The sequence below is a fragment of the Megascapheus bottae genome, chromosome X (genome assembly GCF_031878675.1).
Source record: "Megascapheus bottae isolate mThoBot1 chromosome X, mThoBot2.hap1, whole genome shotgun sequence".
Classification (NCBI taxonomy): domain Eukaryota; kingdom Metazoa; phylum Chordata; class Mammalia; order Rodentia; family Geomyidae; genus Megascapheus; species Megascapheus bottae.
Genome location: NC_143547.1, coordinates 66,897,274 through 66,917,392, shown reverse-complemented (window position 1 = coordinate 66,917,392; position 20,119 = coordinate 66,897,274). Strand labels below are relative to the sequence as shown.

Here is a 20,119-nt window from a genome sequence, read left to right as displayed (position 1 = left end):
CCTTGTGTGCTTTCTGCAGTTGTGGTCAGCGCACATACTTGCTTGTTCCTAGACTGCTGAAACATAGCACCATGTTCTTAGGACTGTGTTGGTTTTTCTGAGCAGACCTAAAGGCTTTGCTGTGTCCTAGTACTAAAGGTCTATTTTAGTTCCTGGAAATTGTGACTGGCATGAGAGTGAGATTCATGGGATTTTTTGAATCATCAGTGCACAGCAGTCTGAGTACTTTAACATTACTCCACAGCAGAACCCTCCAAATCCTCAGTTTCCCAAACTTGTACATGTCACATATTGCCTGGGCATAGAGGCTTATTGTCCCTGTCCCATAAACCCTATAGATACCCTGAGCTGGTATCTATATGTAAGCATCGGGGACCTACTGCCTTTTCCCTTCTTGCCTGAGCTAAGAAAGCCACCTGTGTCTCTCACAGAACCTGGAGTTAGGAAGAGGACAAGCTGAGTGGGAAGGCAGATAGTTATAGCTGATGAAATAAGTGGCAGAGCAGAGAAGTTGTGGCTCCAGTTCTTGTAGGTGTGTCTGAAATGAAGTGAGATGAAGGGATGATTTCAAGGCTCAGGACATTGGGTAACAGTTCTTCTCTGTATATCCTGTCAGATATCCAAGTTTTGGTGTTCCACTAAAGCATTTTTAGATTGGGTAACAAAGCAGTAAGTCCAGGCTTGATCTGTATCCCAGCCATAGCCAATGACATCTTAGGGCTAAGAACACTAGTTGGCAAGATTCTTCTAAGTAAAGTGTTTGGCATACTTCATTATTATCTTGACTGTAGTGACTGCCTTGAAGAGGAGTAATTCCTTGCAGGAAGAAACCATATTCAAAGTTCCCCAGTGTGGCCCAGGTACCTATTCTTCAAATCCCAGGATTTATAGTTAAGTTAGCTATGACTGGTTATCATGCTCCAAACCTAATTTATCACTGGTTTTCTCTTCCTCCTCCCCTTCTCCCTCCCCTTCCCCCTCCCCCTTCCCCTTCCCCCTTTTCCCTTTTCCCTTTCTCCTTTTCCTTCATTTTAAGTTATTTAATACACATATTTCATAAACAGAAACTTTTAACACTATACCCATTTCCATAACTAAATGATTTTATTTTATCAATGTTTTTCAACTATTTACACTGTAATTCCTCAACTAAAGTGCAATCCAAGACATTTTGACAAGAAATCTTTTACAGACAGCAATATATTCTTCAGTTGGTCTTAACACCGTCCACATGTCTTTGCTGGTTCTGAGGCTTCAACTCAGGGCCCGGGCTCTGTCCCTGGGTCTTTATGTGCTCAAAGCTAATGCTCTACTACTTGAGCCACAGTGCCACTTCTGGCCTTTTCTGTGTATATGGTACTGAGGAATCAAACCCAGGGCTTCATGTATACTTGGCAAGTATTCTACCACTGAGTCACATTCCCAGCCCATGTTATATATTTTTTATCCTTGCTATAACTTTAAAAATTTTTTTATTTTATTGTCAGGGTGATGTATAGAGGGGTTACAATCACATTTGTAAGGTAGTGAGTACATTACTTCTTTTTAAACTCAGGGCCTGGTTACTGTCCTTGGACATTTTTAGATCAAGCTAATGCGCTGCCACTTGAGCCACAGTTCCACTTCTGACTTTTTCAGTGTATGTGGTACTGAGGAATCAAACCCAGGGCTTTGTGCATGCTAGGCAAGCACTCTACAACTAGGCTACACTTCTAGACCAGTACATTGCTTCTTGAACATTGTTACTCCAAGGTGTAAAGTCCATTTCCAACATATTGTCTTGTGAATATTGCTGTTACACTGGTTCAGCCTTTGTCCTTTGTCTCATCATCTTGTTGTTCCCCTTCCCTAATTCAAATAAACAAATAAATATATATACAATACACTGAGTACCAAAGTCAGGTACATTATCAACAGGGAATAAACCATAAGGGAAAATAACAAAAGGAAAGAAATAACCTCACATACAACAACCACAAGGATAAACCTCTTGTTCCATATCCTGGAGTTCATTTCGCTTAGCATCATCCTATCCATGTTATATTTTCTTTTCATCACCTGAAAGAATAATAAAATCAACTGGACATGGACATAAACTGGGTTAGGAAACATCTTACTAAAGAGCCAATTCTCTTCCCTCAGCCTTTGAGTTAGAATTATTAAGATACAGAAGCATTGGTTGTAATTATCCTAGATTATGTATAACCATTGTCCTTTAGATCTTAGACATTGCTCTTTGAATTGATCTCTACAGAATAAGATTCCTTTCAAAATAAAATCCTTAATTTACTTTTAATGTAGAAGCATAGCTTTCTGACAATCTGAGTTCTTCCTTTAGACAGGGGCTCTACCACCAGAACCATATCTCAGCCTAGAAGTACTTTTTTAATGGTGGTATTGAGGGTTAAATTCAAGGCCTTGCATTTCCTAGGCAGGTACTTTAATACTTGTGCCATATTCTTAGTTCCAAGGTCTTCCTCCAAATCATGATAATAGCAGCTAACACATAATGGAGTATTTAGGGTGTGCCAGGTATAGTGGTGAACATTTTCGTGTAGAGTATTTCCTTAAAACTTTACAATGTATCTGTGAGGTGGGTTAATGTTATTTCTATCTTCACTGGGTTCCTCCATTAGCAACAAAATTAAGATTCCCTCAAAAATATTTCTTTTCCTTGTATTTGAATAAAGATATACTAGCTTTATGGGAGAATCTTTTAGAAAGTTTTTAGGATTGATGGATTCTAGGTAGGAAACTCTAGTTGATTCTCAGGAACACATACATCCCACAAATAGAAGTGGGTTTTCAGTTTCGTTTTTCTTTTTAAGTCAGATACTTGTATATCAATTGAAGGCTGTTTAACTGATCTGTTAAAGCAAACAAATCATTTTCATATGTCATAAAATATTGTCAGTGCCAATGGTAGGCCAGTTTTCCCACTTGCAAGTTTTCATTAGCCTGAAATTTCTGAGTGCTAATATTATGCATGCCTTACTCACTTTTATATGTTCTTTTTTATTATTATAAAGGTGATGTCCAGAGGGGTTACAGTTACATAAGTCAAGTAATGAGTACATTTCCTTTTGAAGCAGTGCCACCTCTTTTCTCCTAGTTTTTCCCTCCTAACTCCCAGTATTGTTTTGCTAGCAGTTTTTCAGCCTAAAAACATACATATGCCCACTTCCCTTTCCTTGTCTGCCTCCTAAACACATATGCCATAAGGAAAAATGTGGATGACCCAATTTTCTTTCTTGTTGCTGTTGATATTTTTAATTAATTGTATTTATTTTTTGTTTCTGTGGTACCAAAGAATCGAACCCAGGACCTCATGCATGCTAGGCAATCACTATACCTCCTAACCCTGCTACTGATTTTTTGAGACAAAGTCTTACCCCAGAGTGGCCTCCAATTTGTAGTCCTCCTGTTTCTACTTCCCCAGTTCTGAGATTACAGATGTAAGCCACTATGCCTGGCTCAGTTCTAAGAATCATGTTTTGCTGACTTTGGGTTTGTATGCTAAAATGTGCATGCGCGTATGCATGGGTGCATGTCAGGTGCAGCCACTACAGATTAATCAAACCTAGGGTCTTGTGCATGCTAGGCAAGTTGTCTTCTTCAACTGAGCTATGTCTCTAATCCCTTTGAATGCTTCTTCAGCAAAAGCTTTGTCTATTTCCCAGGTGAGTGTTTGTCAACAGAAAGCAGATAGAGTGAGAAATTTTAAAATACCCAAGGAAGACATGAACTTTTAGCACAGTGCAGAGCTTGGTTTGGGCACATAGGACATGGGGGTTGTCAGAGTAGCTCTGCCAGTAACCATGAACCATCTTTGGCATGTCATTTAACCTGACTATACCTCAGGTTTCCCATGTAGACTAGGGGATCTGTAAGGTTCTTCCCAGCTCAATAACTACTAACTACTTCTGTCACCTGGTACATAGTTTCACTTACGTGAATATAGCACTTTCTGTGTCTATGATAGAACTGACTTAATATGCATGTGAGGATGAAAGGCAATTAATATATGTAAAGCATTTAATCATCACCTAATGAAATGAAGTCCTCCAGGAACCATGTCTGCTAGCACTGCTGGTGTGTTTAATTCTCCTGACATGGGCATCCATACATTTCAGCATTTTTTCCCCTAGTTATAGCTTTTTCTTTCTGGCGAGTATTTGAGAAAGTGTTAAGTGGATCTGTCTAGCCTAATGTAGTTCTGGAGTCAGAAAGATCTTGATTCAACTCCTTGTTCTGCTTTTTTTTTAACAGTATCTTCATCTGTAAAATGCAATGAGGTATAATAGTTGCACCCAAAGGCTGTGAGCTGGAGTGAACAAGGCATTGTGTCTGGCATCCAAAAGGTACTAACTAATTGGGAATGTGGTGTATAATGGAGATGATAATAGGAATAATAGTAAGGCACCACCTACACAGGGATGGGGAAGAATGATGAAGGAAGGGGATGACATCATTCAAGATGGATTGTATTTACAAACTGACATGCGGAATGGTAATTGCTTTATACAACGATTTAAAAAATTTTTTAGAAAAAAAAATCCACCAATACGAACTACCGCAGCAGCCTGGGAATAGGAGGGGTCAGTGCTTCTAGATGTTAGCAGAGGGAGCAGTTACTGTTCCTGAAGGGACAGGAAAACAGTTGTTGGGCTTCCCAGGCAGTGGCTAGGACTCATTCTTGGGACAAGTAATTACAAATGATTCAGTAGAGCATAATTCACAACAAGAAATCTATTTATTTTGCCTTCCCTTTACATGTAAGAACCTTAAGAAAAAATGTTTCTTAAGTAACCCTATACTTCCAAGGCTCATTTTTATTTGGGCATCAGTGACATTTTGTCCACAGGCTTCATCAGGAGCAACCAAGTACAAAGATAGTCTTTTTTTTTGCCATGGTTGTATTCATTCTCAAATGGATGCTACTTCATTTAATGAACCTTTTGGTAAATATAGGATTAACTGGCTGGCTAGAACACAGATGGACAGAAACAAAGGTGGTTCTTAGGTATGTGGTGATGTAAGAGTAGGTGGACTTGAACATGGACTGGAGAGATCTTTTCAATAGGAGTTAAGAAGCTGAGCCCTCCTGCCAGTTCTGGAGTAAGCCCATTTGCTGAGGGGTGTGAGTGTATGAGGTGATCTTTTTGGTTTCCTTCTCTTTTTCTCTGTAGTTGTTGGTTAAAAGTCTAATCAGAGAAAGAAAATAGTCAGTCACTTGCAGGCAAAACCAAGTACCAGATTTCCTTCCAAAACCACGTGAGTAGGAGGATACTGGCCAATTTCCAACAGGGGTGTAAACTGTGTTCCACAAGGTATTCATCCCATGCCCCAGATTCATACATTTACTCTTGCTCTCTCTTCTCTGATCTTTAAGAGTTTGATTAGTACTTTGAGGAATACTAAACACAGTATTATCTCATAACATCTCTTTGTCCTACATACCCATTCATTTTTGCCCTAGGTTCTGAGTTTATGGAAATAAAATCATTTATGGGTTGGTTTAGGGGTGTCTACTTAACATCGGGAAAGATATTTCCTCTTCTTTTTTATAAATCAAAAGCTTTTATTTATTTGGAAAATATTTTATTTGTATACATTAGCTATGCAAGGGAAGTTTCATTGTGACCTTTCTACATATGCATATATTATGTCTCAATCAGTCTCACCCTATCCATCACTCTCTTTAACACCATTTCCCACACAACCTCAACTGGCTTCAGTATTCAATTTTAATACATGCAAACTATTTCTGGCATATGTATCCTCATTTACCCCCCTCATTTAGCCCAGTTCCCTCCTAGTGGTACTTACCCCTTTAATAGATCCTATTTCTCTGTTTCCACTCCCATAGCCTCCATTGATCTATAGTTCTCATTGAGATTCTTTATGCCACATATATATATATACAGTTATGATATATTCCAAAATTCTTTTATTCAGTGCCTGTTGCAAGACATTTTCTCTTCTACAAGATGAATAATTTTTATTCTTACCCCTTCTCTCCAGAGTTCATAGCCTATTTTGTCCTTGTAGCTTTAGTGTATTGCTGGTCCCTCCATGTAGGCATAACATTCCATGTCTCCTGGGTAACCTGAAGGATCAGATCTATGTCAGCCTGGATGACATTATGATATTGACAGTTCATAGTCTTGGTGATTGGAGGTTCTGAGGAGCACTGAGGAGTGACCAGTAATAAAAGTGAACTTTCAGGTCCTCACAGCTTTATTAGAAATGCTTCTATTGTATTAGGATAAATGGTATCTGCTTATTATAAGAAATGATTTTTTGTTTTTTTTTAATTTCTTCCCCTCCCCCCTCTAGTCCTGGGGCTTGGACTCAGGGCCTTCGCACTGTGCTTGGGCTTTCCTCAAGGAAAGCACTCTACCACTTGAGCCACAGCACCACTTGTGGCTTTTTTTGTGTGTATGTGGTACTAGGGTATGGAACCCAGGGATTCATGCATGTTAGGCAAGCACTCTACTGCTAGGCTATATTCCTGGCCCTTTTCTGTTTTTTTGTTTTGTTTTGTTTTTTGTTTCATTTTGTTAATAGTTGTAGGACTTGAATTCAGGGCCTGAGCCCTGTTCCTGAGCGTTATCACTCAAGGCTAGTCCTCTGCCACTTTGAGCCATAGCTCTACTTCCAGTTTCTTAGTGGTTAATTGGAGATAAGAGTCTTATGGACGTTTTTTGTCCAGCTGGCTTCATATATGATCCTCAGATCTTAGCCTTCTGAGTGGCTAGGATTACAGACATGAACCACCAGTGCCCGGCTCCATTTTTATTTATTTGCATGCATTAGTGCAAAGGGGATTTCATTGTGACATTTCTACATACAGATATAAAGTATCACAATCAGCATCATATTCTCTAGTATTCTTTCCTACTCCCTCTTCTTAAAACAATTTCAACAGGTTTTATTGTTAATGTAAATAAATTACATTGACCATATTTAGTCTCCTTTACTGTTCCAATGCTGTCTCCCCCATCCCTCAGCTGAGCCTGGCTTTCTTCCCTGTCATCCACCACTTATTGTTTTCCCCATGTATCAGTACTGGGTTTATTATTATTATTATTATTATTATTATTATTATTATTATTTATTGTAAAGGTGATGAAAAGGGGGATTATAGTTATATAAGTAAGGTAATGAATACATTTTTTAACACTGTTACCACCTACCTCATTTTCTCCCACTTTTCCCTCCTCACACCCTCCTCCCACGCCCAAGTTGTAAAGTTCATTTCCAACATAGTGCCTAGTATTATTGTTTATCCTTGTCCTGCTGTTTCTGTGATTCCTTTCCATTTCAGGAATCAGATAAACTTAAAAGGGTACAGAAAACTGAAACAACAAAAACATAGAATTGGAAAAAAGAGGTTCTGATTATGTTTTGTTTGCTGTACTGGGTCTTGAACCCTATCTACTAGCTTTATTTGTTCAAGGATGGTGTACTGCTACTTAACTTCATGAATACCTAGGATTATAGTTATGAGCCATGGGCACCCAGGTTTACTTTTTTATTATTCATTTATTTTTTTGCCAGTCATGGGGCTTGAATTCAGGTCCTGAGCACTGTCCTTGGGCTTTTCTCAAGGCTAGAGCTTTACCACTTGATCCACAGTACCGCTTCCAGCTTTTTCTATGTATGTGGTACTGAGGAATCGAACCCCGGTCTTCATGCATGCTAGTCAAGCACTCTACCACTAGGCCAAACTCCCGGCCCCAGAAATGAATTTTTTTGCCAATTCTGGGCCTTTAACTCAGGACCTAAGCACTGTCCTCGGGCTTTCTCAAGGCTAGAGCTCTACCACTTGAGCCACAGCACCATTTCTGGCTTTTCTATGTGTATGTGGTGCCAAGGAATCGAACTCAGGTCTTCATGCATGCTAGGCAAGCACTCTACCACTAGGCCAAACCCTCAGCCCCACCCAGGAAGGAAATTTTTTTTGCCAGTCCTGGGCTTGAGCTCAGGGCCTGAGCACTGTCCTTGGGCTTTCTCAAGGCTAGAGCTCTACCACTTGAGCCTCAGCACCACTTCCGGCTTTTTTCTATATATGTGGTACCAAGGAATCGAACCCGGGTCTTCGGGCATGCTAGGCAAGCACTCTACCACTAGGTCAAACTCCCGGCCCCCAGAAAGGAAATTTTTATAAAATAAAAATCTAATGTGGAAATCAGAATCTCTTGCATGCTTGTAATCTTAGTAACTGTGGAGGCTGAAATCTGAGGATTGTGGTTAAAAGTCAGCCTGGACAGAGAAGCAAAAAGCTGAAAACAGAGGTATAGCCCAAGTGGTAGAGTGTCAGCCTTCAATAAAAAGCTAAGAAAGATCACTCTGATCTTGAGTTCAAACATGGGCAGAACCACACACAAAAGAAGAAATCTATGGAAGGGCACTTAGGCCATTTACTTTTTAATATCACAAAGTACTTCATCATCACAGCTAATATTTAGATGTTCCTCCTTCAAATATATGTCTGTCTGTACACACACACACACACACACACACACACACACACACTTTATAATGTACAAAATTATGTCATGTAATAGAAAATGTTCCATGTCAGTATTAGGCTTTTTTATGTTTGCATAGGATATGACTAGATGTTACCAAATGTAGCCTTGTTGCACATTTACGTTGTTTCCATCATTTTCCTTTTCTACACAGTGCTATGATGGAACAGCTACCAACATACTTCTTTGGGTACTTAACAGCTCGAGAAATGAGAGTACTGCTTTAAATGTCTTCTACAATTTTTTGGCTGTACTGGGGCTTGAACTGTGAGCCTTATACTTGCTAGGCAGTTACATTCTACCACTTGAGCCATACCCTCAGCCCTCTTTGGATTTAGTTATTTTTCAGAGAGGGTCTCTTGTATTTGCTGAAGCCAGCATTGAACCACAGTCTTCGTTATGGCTTATGTAGTTGGGATGATAGGCCTATACAACTTATTGAGAAGTGGGCTTGCTAACTTTATCCCTTGCTGGCCTCAAATTACGATCTTCCCAGACTCTACCTTCCAAATTGTTTGGATTATTAAGCATTATCATTCTGAGTCACCATGTCCAACAACATTTTTAAAGTTCTTAGAATGTATTGAGAGGAGAGAAGGAGAGAGGCAGTTAAACTACTCTCTATAAAGTCTGTACAAACCTGTATTTCCACTACTGACAATCATAGTCTTTAATGTATCCCTATAGCAGCAGAAAGATGCTGGAGGGTCACATTGGCTGAGCAGAAAGTGGTCCCTAAGCACTCTTCCTATACTTGTCCTTCCACACACCAATCACAGTGTGAGAAAAGACTTTCCGGTTCAAAATAGTAATTCTATCGTAGAAATTGGGAAGGAAGCCTCTACAACGTTTCTTCTATCACTGATTTAACATTACCTTCAAAAAGATTATTGTCAACATAGTGCACCGGTGCCCTTAATTTGTAGTGTTGTTTGTAGTAAGGCTCAATATTGTCCAGAGCTGTATTTCCTTTGGAACATTCACCTTCTTTCATCGGTTCATCCAAAGCAAATGTTACTGATATATTTTTTTTGGGCCTCAACCGTAGACCATCTTTCTGTACAGCAAGAAGATGGGAAAAATAATCATTCAGTGCTCAAGAGTTGAAGGACTGTTCCTGGGCAATAATCTTTAAGGAGCCATTTACCTGTAGTATTGACTTTAGAGGTCTAGATTCCTTTGTGCGTTGTCCTAAATGCTGTCTCTTCTCAAAATGTTGTCTTTTCTCCAACGGTTGTCTTTTCTCAGAATGTTGTCTTTTCTCAGACTGTGGTCTTTTCTCAGAATGTTGTCTTTTCACAAGCTGTTGCCTTTTCTCAAAATGTCTTTTATCAAAATGCTGCCTTTTCTCAACATGCTGTCTTTTGTCTTTAGACACTCCCTCTCTGGCAGTGAAGCTGGAGAAGTTTGGAAAGACAAAGCAGTAGTAGAAACACACATTTCAATCTTTCTGTATTGAAGCTACTACACTATCCTGCAAGTGTGCATTTGGACAATAGAGCAAGAGGACACTAGGCTTTTACTCCTCAAAATCTTCATCCTCTCTTGTTTTCTTTTTCTGTTTCTTCTTTTCCATCCTTTTCCCTGTCCTTCATTATTGGGAGGATCAGACAACTAAGGGCTCTATTATATCCAAACATAGAGTAATGTCAATAGGCTACTCAAAGGACTTGTGTTCCTTTTCTCTTGCACATTGCAAGCCAGGGAGCATAAGCCCTGTGTTGGAGAATCACTAATGCTGTTACGTTTTCATTACATTTTGTAATGATGTGACCACTTAAGTTGTGTGAGGTTAGGAAGTGTACCTGTCCATTGGAGTGTTGGTAAGTAATTGCTGTCCCATTTGGACTGTTCAATCTTGAATGAGTTTCTCAGTGCTACCCAGAACTCCAGCATTTGAATATTGACTCCTGATTCTATCCTTATCAATAAATCTAGTGCAGGCAGCTTAGTACCTCTCTGATGTGCATCTTTCTCCAGAGCCTCTGGTACTCTTGAAAGGTGGGATGCTCATAGTAGATGCTTGTTTGCGAGTATATATCTCCTCATATTTATCTCCAATGGCAGCTAAGAGCCAGCGTAGCCCTGAAATTATTGACTGATAATTTCTCCTTTGGAGATCTTTGGTGACTGAGCATGGCTCCTGTGATGAGAGAGAGAGAGAGAGAGAGAGAGAGAGAGAGAGAGAGAGAGAGAGAGAGAGAGAGAGAGAGAGAGAGAGAGGGAGGGAGGGAGGGAGGGAGGGAGGGAGGGAGGGAGGGAGGGAGGGAGGGAGGGAGAGGGAGAGGGAGAGGAGGGACAGAGAGAGGGGGACAGAGAGAGGAGGGAGAGGGAGAGAGAAAGTCTTAGACTTGGGTCAGAGGATCCCTAGTCCCCACAGGCTTGATCACTCTCATCTAAAAAGAAGCGGTACATGAGTTGTACTGTACCTAATACGGTCTACTCCTCTTAGGAAACATGTAGCATCTATATCTGTGAAAGTAGATAAATGCTTTAAAAGCACTTATCTTTCTTACCTACATGATGAGTTTACAAAAATTTTCCAACTTTACATTGCTTTTGTTTGTTTGTGGGTCATGGGGCTTGAACTAGGCCTGAGCACTGTTCCTGAGCTCTTCAGCTCAATACTACCACCCTACCCTTGAGCCAAGCCCCACTTCCCATTTTCTAGAGGTTAATTGGAGATAAGAGTCTCAAGTCCTTTTGTGTCTAGGCTGGCTTTGAACCTTGATCCTGAGATCTCAGTCTCCTCAGTAGCTAGGATTACAGGCATGAGCCAACCTCGGCGAAATTATTTGTTTATTTGTTTGTTTTTAAGGCAGAGTTTTATATTATGGAATTAGAAATCATCATTGTACATGGTGCCCAGTATACAGCAACTTTGCTTTCCATAAGAAGGTGATGCGGGACAGGGCCAGGCCCTCAAAATAGGCAGCAGGCCCTCAAAATAGGCAGCAGGCCCTCAAAAATAGAAGAAAAAAAGGGATTAACACTTACCACGCGGGACATGGACTTGGTCTCATTTACTAGCCTTTCCAGAAGTAGAAAATCAATAATATCACAAGGTGACAGAGCATCCTTCTTGTCTTGTTTGTTTGCTAGTCTAGAACAGGGCATAGGGAAGAGGGAAGAAAGGAAAAAGGACAAATGAAACCAAAATAGAAGCAAAAAGCTGGAGGAGAAGCTCTGATTCTAATATAGCTGCTATATATCCAGGAGTTAGGTTTTAAGACATACCAATGAAAGGAGCCAAAAAAAGTTCTAGCCAACTGTCACTGTAAGAAATAATAGCATAAATGACTTGAATCTCTAGGGTGCGTTTTTGACTTCCCCTAGAGCATGCCACCACACTTAATTAGAATCACTTATGGTATGAATAGGATTAGAGTTTTTACATCTTCTCTCAGACTCTGTTCATGCTGTAGTTGGGATTGTTAATGTAGAATGAACAAGGCAAAAAGGGAGTTGAATGGTTTGAGAATTGCCTGACCACCTGAATTCTCATCCCACAGTAAGAGCCAAACACCCTGCTAAAGGTGGAGACTATTGGTACCAATTATATAAAATAATATTTATTCTCTCTCATCATGTCTTTTCAAGATCAAAGACTGAAACCAGAACAGATGAGAAGCAAATTCAGGAAGTGAGTCTTCAGGAAGAGTGAAAGGTTGATTGATTCAAATCTCTTTTCTCTTTTATGCAACCCTGCAAAATGATCACTGTACATTTAAGTTATTTGTCCCACACTGATAGCATACTGTAGAAAGTGACTCTTGCAAAAAGTCCCTAGAAGACCTAACTGAGCCCAAGGGGACCACCTAGCCCTTAATCTCTATAGGTACAAATTAGCAAGGGGAAGAAGGACACAATAGCAGAATCTTACAGTAAGATGGGTTTCCCTGCCACTCTTTTATCAAACATCAGACGTGTTAACACCATCTTTGCTTCTTGCATGCGTCTTAAATCAGTTGAATCCAGGACGAAAATAAATCCATGTGCCTGCGCATAGTAGTTTGGCCATTTATCTCGACCCCTCAGGTCTCCAATGAGGTCGTAGATGGATACTTCATATTCATCTAGCAGGAGTGTAGTCAATGATGGTTTTATACCATTTTGTGTCTTGCTGGGAAGTACTACACATAGGGACAGAGGGGAGAAGCAATCACAACATGGAGAGATAGACATCAGTTTTGGTGTTGATCCTTTCTTTGATCCTGCTTTTTTGGGGGCAATCCTGGAACTTGAACTCAGGGCCTGGGCACTGTCCCTCAGCTTCTTTTGCTCAAGGCATGTATTCTATTACATGAGCCACAGCACCACTTCTGGCATTTTCTGTGTATGTGGCACTGAGGAATCAAACTCAGGTCTTCATGCATGCTGGGCAAGCATTCTACCATTAGACCACATTCCTAGCACTGCTCTGAAAAAATTCTAACCAAGTTTCCCAACATTGTGCTCGTGTACTTAGATGCATCCTTCTATACCATGACTGTATCATACTACTTTCTCCTGGCTTAGTAATCTTTAGTGTTGTCCACTTCTCCTAGGAGAAACTTCAGACTTTACATCCAAAACCTGTCAGATCTGTCTCCTGGTCTTTCAACCTAACTGATGACCACATTTTCCTGGTTCCCATCCAGTCTGTTCCTTCCTATACTCATTTGCCCTTCTTCTTCCACTCTATTCTCATGCTGTGCTCTTTCTTACCTCTGGCCTTCACCAGATGCCATTCTCTCCACTATTCTGTGTTTGGTTAATGCCTATTTTATAAAGTAAAACTTTAGATCTTGTTTATTTCTGGAAAGTTTTCCCTCATAACCCCACCCTCAGTCCAGATGTCTTTCTTCTAAACTTATCATTATCATAAGACATATTAGTGTTCTAAGTTATATGGTCTACCTATACTTACTAATAAATAATAATAGGAAGAAGAATACTTAATTTTTTTTTGCTGGTCCAGGATTTGAATCAGGGCCTCATGCTTCCTGGGCTTGCTTGCTTGATTAGTGCACTACCACTGGACCCACACCTCTAGCTTACTGGTTAAATTTTTAGATGGAGTCTTGTGGACTTTTCTGCTTTGGTTAGTTTTTCTAGCTAAATACCAGTGATTCACACCCGTAATCCGTTTATTCAAGGCCCAACTCAAGTACCACTTGGGGAGGGGGGAGTGGGTCTGCATGCCAGTCCTGGGGCTTGAACTCAGTCCCTCTGCCACTTCCAGCTTTTTGGTGGCTGCTTGTACATAAGAGTCTCATGGACTTTCTTGTTGGCTCTGAATTGTGATCCTCAACTCTCAATCTACTGGGTTTCTGGGATTACTGGCATTACCACTGGTACCTGGTTTATTCCTACTTTTATTGTCTTGTGATTAATCTTGGCTCCTTCTCTCCCCTGCTGCCCTTTACTTTCTTTTTTGCCAGTCCTGGGGCTTGAACACAGGGCCTGGGCACTGTCCTTGGGCTTTATCAAGGCTAGAGCTCTACCCCTTGAGCCACAGTACCACTTTGGGCTTTTTCAATGTATGTGGTACCAAGGAATCGAACGTAGAGCTTCGTGCATGCTAGAAAAGCACTCTACCACTAGGCCATGCTGCTGGCCCCTGCCATTTACTTTCTTACCATTTCTGCCTATCAGAGACTTGGAAGAGGCAGACATGCCAGTGAATGTACCATAAAATGTGAGGACTCAAATTTGCTGCCTTTATGAGGGGTACTATGCTGAGCCACTGGCTAAAATGTGATTCTTGGAGCTTCTCTTGGTGGCAGGTACAAAAGGTATAACACAGCAGCTTGTAGTATCATGGGAATGGTGTAACTGAAAATTGAGGAGAACACTTATTCCGCAAATATATATTAGCTACCTGAAGATACTAGTAGTATAGAGGGTAAAGATACAGAGGTTTTCACCTTTAATCTACTGCTTCTCAAGAAGATCACAGGAAGGGGTAGGGAACCTTTATTCTGCCAAGGGCCATTTGGATACTTATAACATTATCTCAGGCCATACAGAATTATCATTCCAGGCAGATGACTGCAGACATCCAACTAACATCCAAAATTCATACATTGTTTGTCCCATCATGTACCAAATGATTTAGCTGGCCTTTCCCCTAAACTTTAGGAGACATATCTGCAGATGTGCAAGGATGCTGTTATAAGTGCTTACTAGAGAGAAGCAAGTGGGATCAAAGCAAGAAGCACTGGGAGTTAAGGAAGGCTTTTCCTGTGGTCAAGTTTGTGCTGTGTCTTGGAGTAACTGATTCGGTAAGTATCTGAGAATCTGAAGTGCTGTGTAGCCATATGAATTAGAATGCTATGGTGGCAGGGGAAAGATAGTTTGTGCTGCTTATATCAGAGTACATATATGGAGAACATAGGAAATGAAGCTTATATTTCCAATACCATGTTCATAGCATTGGGGGAAATGAAACTTATAAGAGGATACAGGAACCAAATTCTAGAGGCCTTGATGCTACTATGGAATGAAAGTTTTATTTTGAAGATAATAGGGAGTGTTGGGTGCTGGTAGCCCACACTTGTAATCCTAGTTTTTCAGGAGGCTGACATTTCAGATTTGTGGTTTGAAGCCAGCCTAGGCAGAAAAGTACATGAGATTCTTATTTCCAAGTAACCAGCACAAAAAGATGGAATGGAAGGTATGACTCAAATGGTGAAAGCCTTCAGCGAAAGTCAAGTGAGAAGGCCAGGAGTTTGGCTTAGTGGTAAAGTGCTTGCCTAGCATGCATGAAGGTCCAGGTTTGATTCCTTGGTACCACATACATAGAAAAGCTGGAAGTGGTGCTGTGGCTCAAGTGGCAGAGCACCAGCTTTGAGGAAAAGTCCAAGGACAATGCTCAGGCCCTGAGTTCAAGCTCCAGAACTGTAAAAAAAAAGTAAAGTGAGAGCACGAGGCTGGGATTTCAAGCCTTAATACTTAGTACCCCCCCCCACACACACGCATGCATGCATGCATGCATGCATGCACATAGAGTGAGAGAGAGAGAATGGGAAGGCATGAAAAAGTATGCGTGGGTCCTGGCATAGAGGGACAACTGGAGATGACAAAAAACAACAGAAAGGCCATTGCTATAGCTCAAAAATAATTGAGAGGTTCTAGGTGATCCAGAAGCAAATGAAACAGGTTACACCTTTCCTGTACTTTGTTGATGGTTGTAAGGTTATATGAAACTCAGCCATGTCTCAAACCCTTTCCATGAGATAAACACTAATGGAAGTGTCCTATGTCAGTCACACATGGTATTGGCCTTTGATTCACTAGCAGTTAGCAAGGGCTTCACAGCTGGTATAGTAGCTTTCTGAAATTCTGTGCAACTGCTTCTTGAAATGCCAAACTGTTAAAGTGAAGATATGTTATTAAACTTACACATCTCTGAACTGAAAAAATTTTTCAACTTCCAAGTTGCTATATTAGCTGTCACAAAGTCTTTCACATTATTAAACTTGTTTATTACCTACATTATCTCTCTTATCTATACCAAATTCCACTTTAATTGAATTGTGGAAATGACATTTGAAACATGTTATCCTTCATAATTGACTACAGTGCTTTATTTACATAGTTGGGCATACTCATTTTGACACCATAAGAAGACTTTCGTTTGGGATATCTCTTAAAGGGATCAAATGACAGACATTACATAAACAGACTGTTAATACCCAAGGATGGGACAGTGCGTATTAAGAAGTGCTCATTCTTGGGCCATGAATTAGGCCTAGTGGTAGAGTGTTTGACTAGCATGCATGAAGACCCAGGTTCAATTCCTCAATACCACATACATAGAAAAAGGTGGAAGTGGTGCTGTGGTTCAAAAGGTAGAGCTCTAGCCTTGAGAAAGCCCAAGAACAGTGCTTAAGCCCTGAGTTCAAGCCCCAGGACTGGTAAAAAAAAAAGGTGCTTTTTCTCAAAAAGAGTGAAACTGAGGGCTGTAAGGCAAGGATGGACTAATTGTCTCATTGAACCTTAGGAAAACCACAATAACATCTAATGGTCTTATTCCTCACATCTTTGAAAGGCCTCCACAAGAGCACTTTTGCCAGAGTTGTTCAAGCCAACGACAATGACAGTAACATTCCTGGAAAAGGAAAAGAAAAATGAGCCAAAGCCGTAACAGCACTATTAATATTTAGACTGGAAAGTTCTGTTTCCTTGTATTCGAACTTCTGCCTACAGTAGTCCCAGTGCATGTATCATAAAAGGCCCTGTCAATATGGTAGAATGTGGTGTGGGAACCCCTTCCCAACCTCAAAGGATGCTTTTCTTGTCTCACTTCCCTTGCAGTATTGGCATCCTCTTTATACTCCATTCCTATCCTAAAGATGCTATTGAATCACTTCCCAACTATATCATGCTTATTTGTCTCCCTTGAGGACTGTGGGCAGATACACTGGAGGAAGTGGTGGGATGGGTCTAAATAAATCATTGTTAACATCACCTTGGTCTAGGTTCATTTGTTTTTAGCAGAGACCAGCAAGCAGAGAGTAGCCGGAACATGATGCACCTTGGTTCATAAACATTAAAGGAAAAAAGCAAATAAGAAATCAAGCTCATTATGAACTATGTCAGCTTGTAACTACATAGATGCTGTTAATTAGCAAGTCTGGGACTGTGATAATTCCTTATCTATAAATGCCATAGGCAGGTTATTCTCAACTCCATTGACAGGTGCTTTTTATGTTTGTTTGTTTTGCCTGTCCCGGGGCTTGAACTCAGGGTCTGAGCATTGTCCTTGGGCTTTCTCAAGGCTAGCGCTGTGCCTATTGAGCCACAGCACAACTTCTGGCTTTTTCTGTGTATGTGGTTCTGAGGAATTGAACCCAGGGCTTCGTGCATGCTAGGAAAACCACTCTACCACTAGGCTACACACCTGGCCCCTAGTGACAGGTTTTAATTTGTAGCATCGTATGCAACAGAATGACTTGTATTAAAGCAACCCAATCAGGTATGGCCTATTCCTATAGCTGTAGTTCATTCCTTCTGGAAATATCTCTATTCAGTCTTGCAGAAGAGGTGGGTGATTGATCATTGGAGAACAGTCTAGGGTTTTGTTGATTTGAGATTATGTCTTGCTCTGTAGCCCTGGCTGGCTTCAAACTCACAGTTCTCTTCCCTTTGCCTACCAAGTGCTGGAATTACTGGTGTGTAGTAATTCTAAATGAAGCCTAAGTTTCAGACCAAGCCCCAGATCTAAGGCTGAGGACATGGATCAACTGGTGGAGCACCTACTTAACAAGTGTGAGGCCTTGTCCTCAAATTCCACTACTGATAGGGGGAAAAAGATTTATTGGACGTGTGCTAAGTAATATTTTTGTATTGGCCTTGGTTCTTTTATTGCCTCTGTTCCAAATGGGTGAATATTACTGATACATGCATTTGCAGAGTTGTCACGGTCCATAGACATTATCTAGCATAAAAGATTTCAAATGTCAATCCAGGTGCCCTTCTCTCAGAGATTTCCAAGGCGTTGTAGAAGTTCTCCCAAGTGATTTCAATGTGCAGCCAAGTTAGAAAGTGGCTGGACACTGGTGGCTCATGCCTATAATCCTAGCTACCAAGGATCATGGTTGGAAGCCAGCCTGGGCAGAAAAGTCTCTGTGAGATTCTTATCTTCAATTAACCACTCAAAACAGGAAGTGCCTAGAGCCCAAGTTCAAGCCCCACAGCTGATAAAAAAAACTTAATTGAAAGTAAAAAGGGTAAATTAGGCAGTTGCATGAAGGTTCATCATATTCTAGCCTGTAGCAATATTTCATACTTTGTTATTGCTGAAAAAGTTGCATTCTATGGATAATTTGCATTTTAACTATCCAATCATGGGTGGTGGGTAATTTCCACTTTTGGACTCATAAATAATGCTGCTGCTAGAAACATTTGTATCTAAGTGTCTGTGTGGATATGTTTTCATTTCCTTTGGGTATAATTTCTGTGTTATTGTAGCATATCTTATGTTTAACCTTACTAGAAACTATCAAGACTATTGTGCAAGATGACTAATATTTTACATGCCCACTAGCAATTTAGGAAAGTTCCAATTTTTTCATGTTCTCACACATTCTTTTTTTTATCAGCCATGAGACTGGAGCTCAGGGCCTGGGTGCTGTCCCTGAGCTCTTCAACTCAAGGCTAGTATTCTACCACTTGGAGCCACAGTACCACTTCCATTTTTTTTATTCTCTCACTTTTTTTGTTCATAGTTCTCCTAGTGTGTATGAAAGAACACTTACTGTGGTTTACTTTAGATTTACAGTTCCCTAATGGTTATGTTGATGTCCAGAGTTGCAAGACTTCACTGGGTTAGGAAATTACTTCAGTTGATACTTAGATGGGCTTTGATATCTGATGAGCCATTTATGTGACAACATATTAACAGGTAACTTAGCAAGTGTCTGTAGAGTCAGCCAGTCATGTAGTGTTTTAGAGAATTGCTGTTTCTAGACAGAGACTCACATTTCATAGCAAATATTAGAGCACAGCTTACTCCCTATGATGTTATTCAGCTTCCATAAGGGCCTCCTGGAGGATTTCTCTGGCTTGTGCTAGACAAAAATGGCATTATATTTCGTCTTTGATAAAAACTCTAGCCTTACTCTTCAGGCTGAGAAGATGCAGAGTCTGAAACATCAGTGACTCATTGTTCTGGTACCCTGACATTCATCTCCCATTTACCAGGGCCTCGTGGTTGTTAGGCAGGTATTCTACCACTTGAGTCACTGAGCCACAACCCCAGTCCTTTGAGCTGTAGTTAATTTTCTAAAAGGGTCTTGGGTTTCTGCCTGGGTTGTACTGGACTAATATCATCCTATTTATTCTTTCTGCATAGCTAAGATTACAAGTGTTTGTCACTAAGTCCAGCTATTGAGATGTGGATCGCACTAATTTTTTTTTTTTGCCCTTGCTGGCCTTGAACCTCCTTCTTCCTGATCTATGACACTCAAGTAACTGAGATTACAGGTGTGAGCTGTCACCTTTATCTGGCTTCTTGCTTATTGATCATTGGCAGAGCATCCTATCTTGATATCAAACTATTTGCCATTGCCGCCAAGAAAGGCCAAATTGACAGCACACAAATTTTCCAGAGTAGATAGGATAACCAAGTGGGAAACAACTGAACTAGTATCAGTTGTGGATAGTCTGGAGTGAAATAACCTACACTTAAAAGCCTACCACTTTAAGAATTCTTATCTGTAAAATGAAGATAATTTTTTCTTACCTGGAAGGGACTAATTATCTGGTAAGTTGGTTCTTTTTGGTTGAACGCCATAAACTATGTAGAATTAAGGAAGGCTCATTGAGCTTTCAAGCTTTCTTACTTGATTAAGACAGTCCAGTTGTCCACTATAAAGGGAAGGCAATTCTCTAATAATGACTTTGAAGGTTCTAAGATATCTATGGTAACCAGTAACTGGTTCTTAGCAACCAAACTACATCACCTTGTCCTGTGCAGTAATAGCTAGTTGCTAAATGAACTTTTAGACATATTTTCATTTCTTTGCCAAAATATATAGGATTTACTATGTGCTGGTGCATTTATTACAACATGACAAAGTAGGAAAACAGGGACT

General features: G+C 40.4%; 1 protein-coding gene across 1 annotated transcript; it reads right to left on the bottom strand.

Annotated features, from left to right (window-relative positions):
• Positions 1-4,743: 4,743 nt before the first annotated feature.
• On the bottom strand, positions 4,744-19,853 carry Arl13a (ARF like GTPase 13A). Its single transcript, XM_090327250.1, has 10 exons — positions 19,768-19,853; positions 16,993-17,058; positions 16,562-16,632; positions 12,421-12,670; positions 11,535-11,640; positions 10,493-10,680; positions 9,685-9,934; positions 9,414-9,594; positions 6,012-6,109; positions 4,744-5,204 (listed from the first exon to the last, which is right to left on the bottom strand). Exons 2-9 carry the CDS (start codon positions 17,049-17,051, stop codon positions 6,054-6,056), a joined length of 1,161 nt encoding a protein of 386 aa, XP_090183376.1. The 5' UTR covers positions 17,052-17,058; positions 19,768-19,853; the 3' UTR covers positions 4,744-5,204; positions 6,012-6,053.
• Between the last annotated feature and the right edge of the window lie 266 nt (positions 19,854-20,119).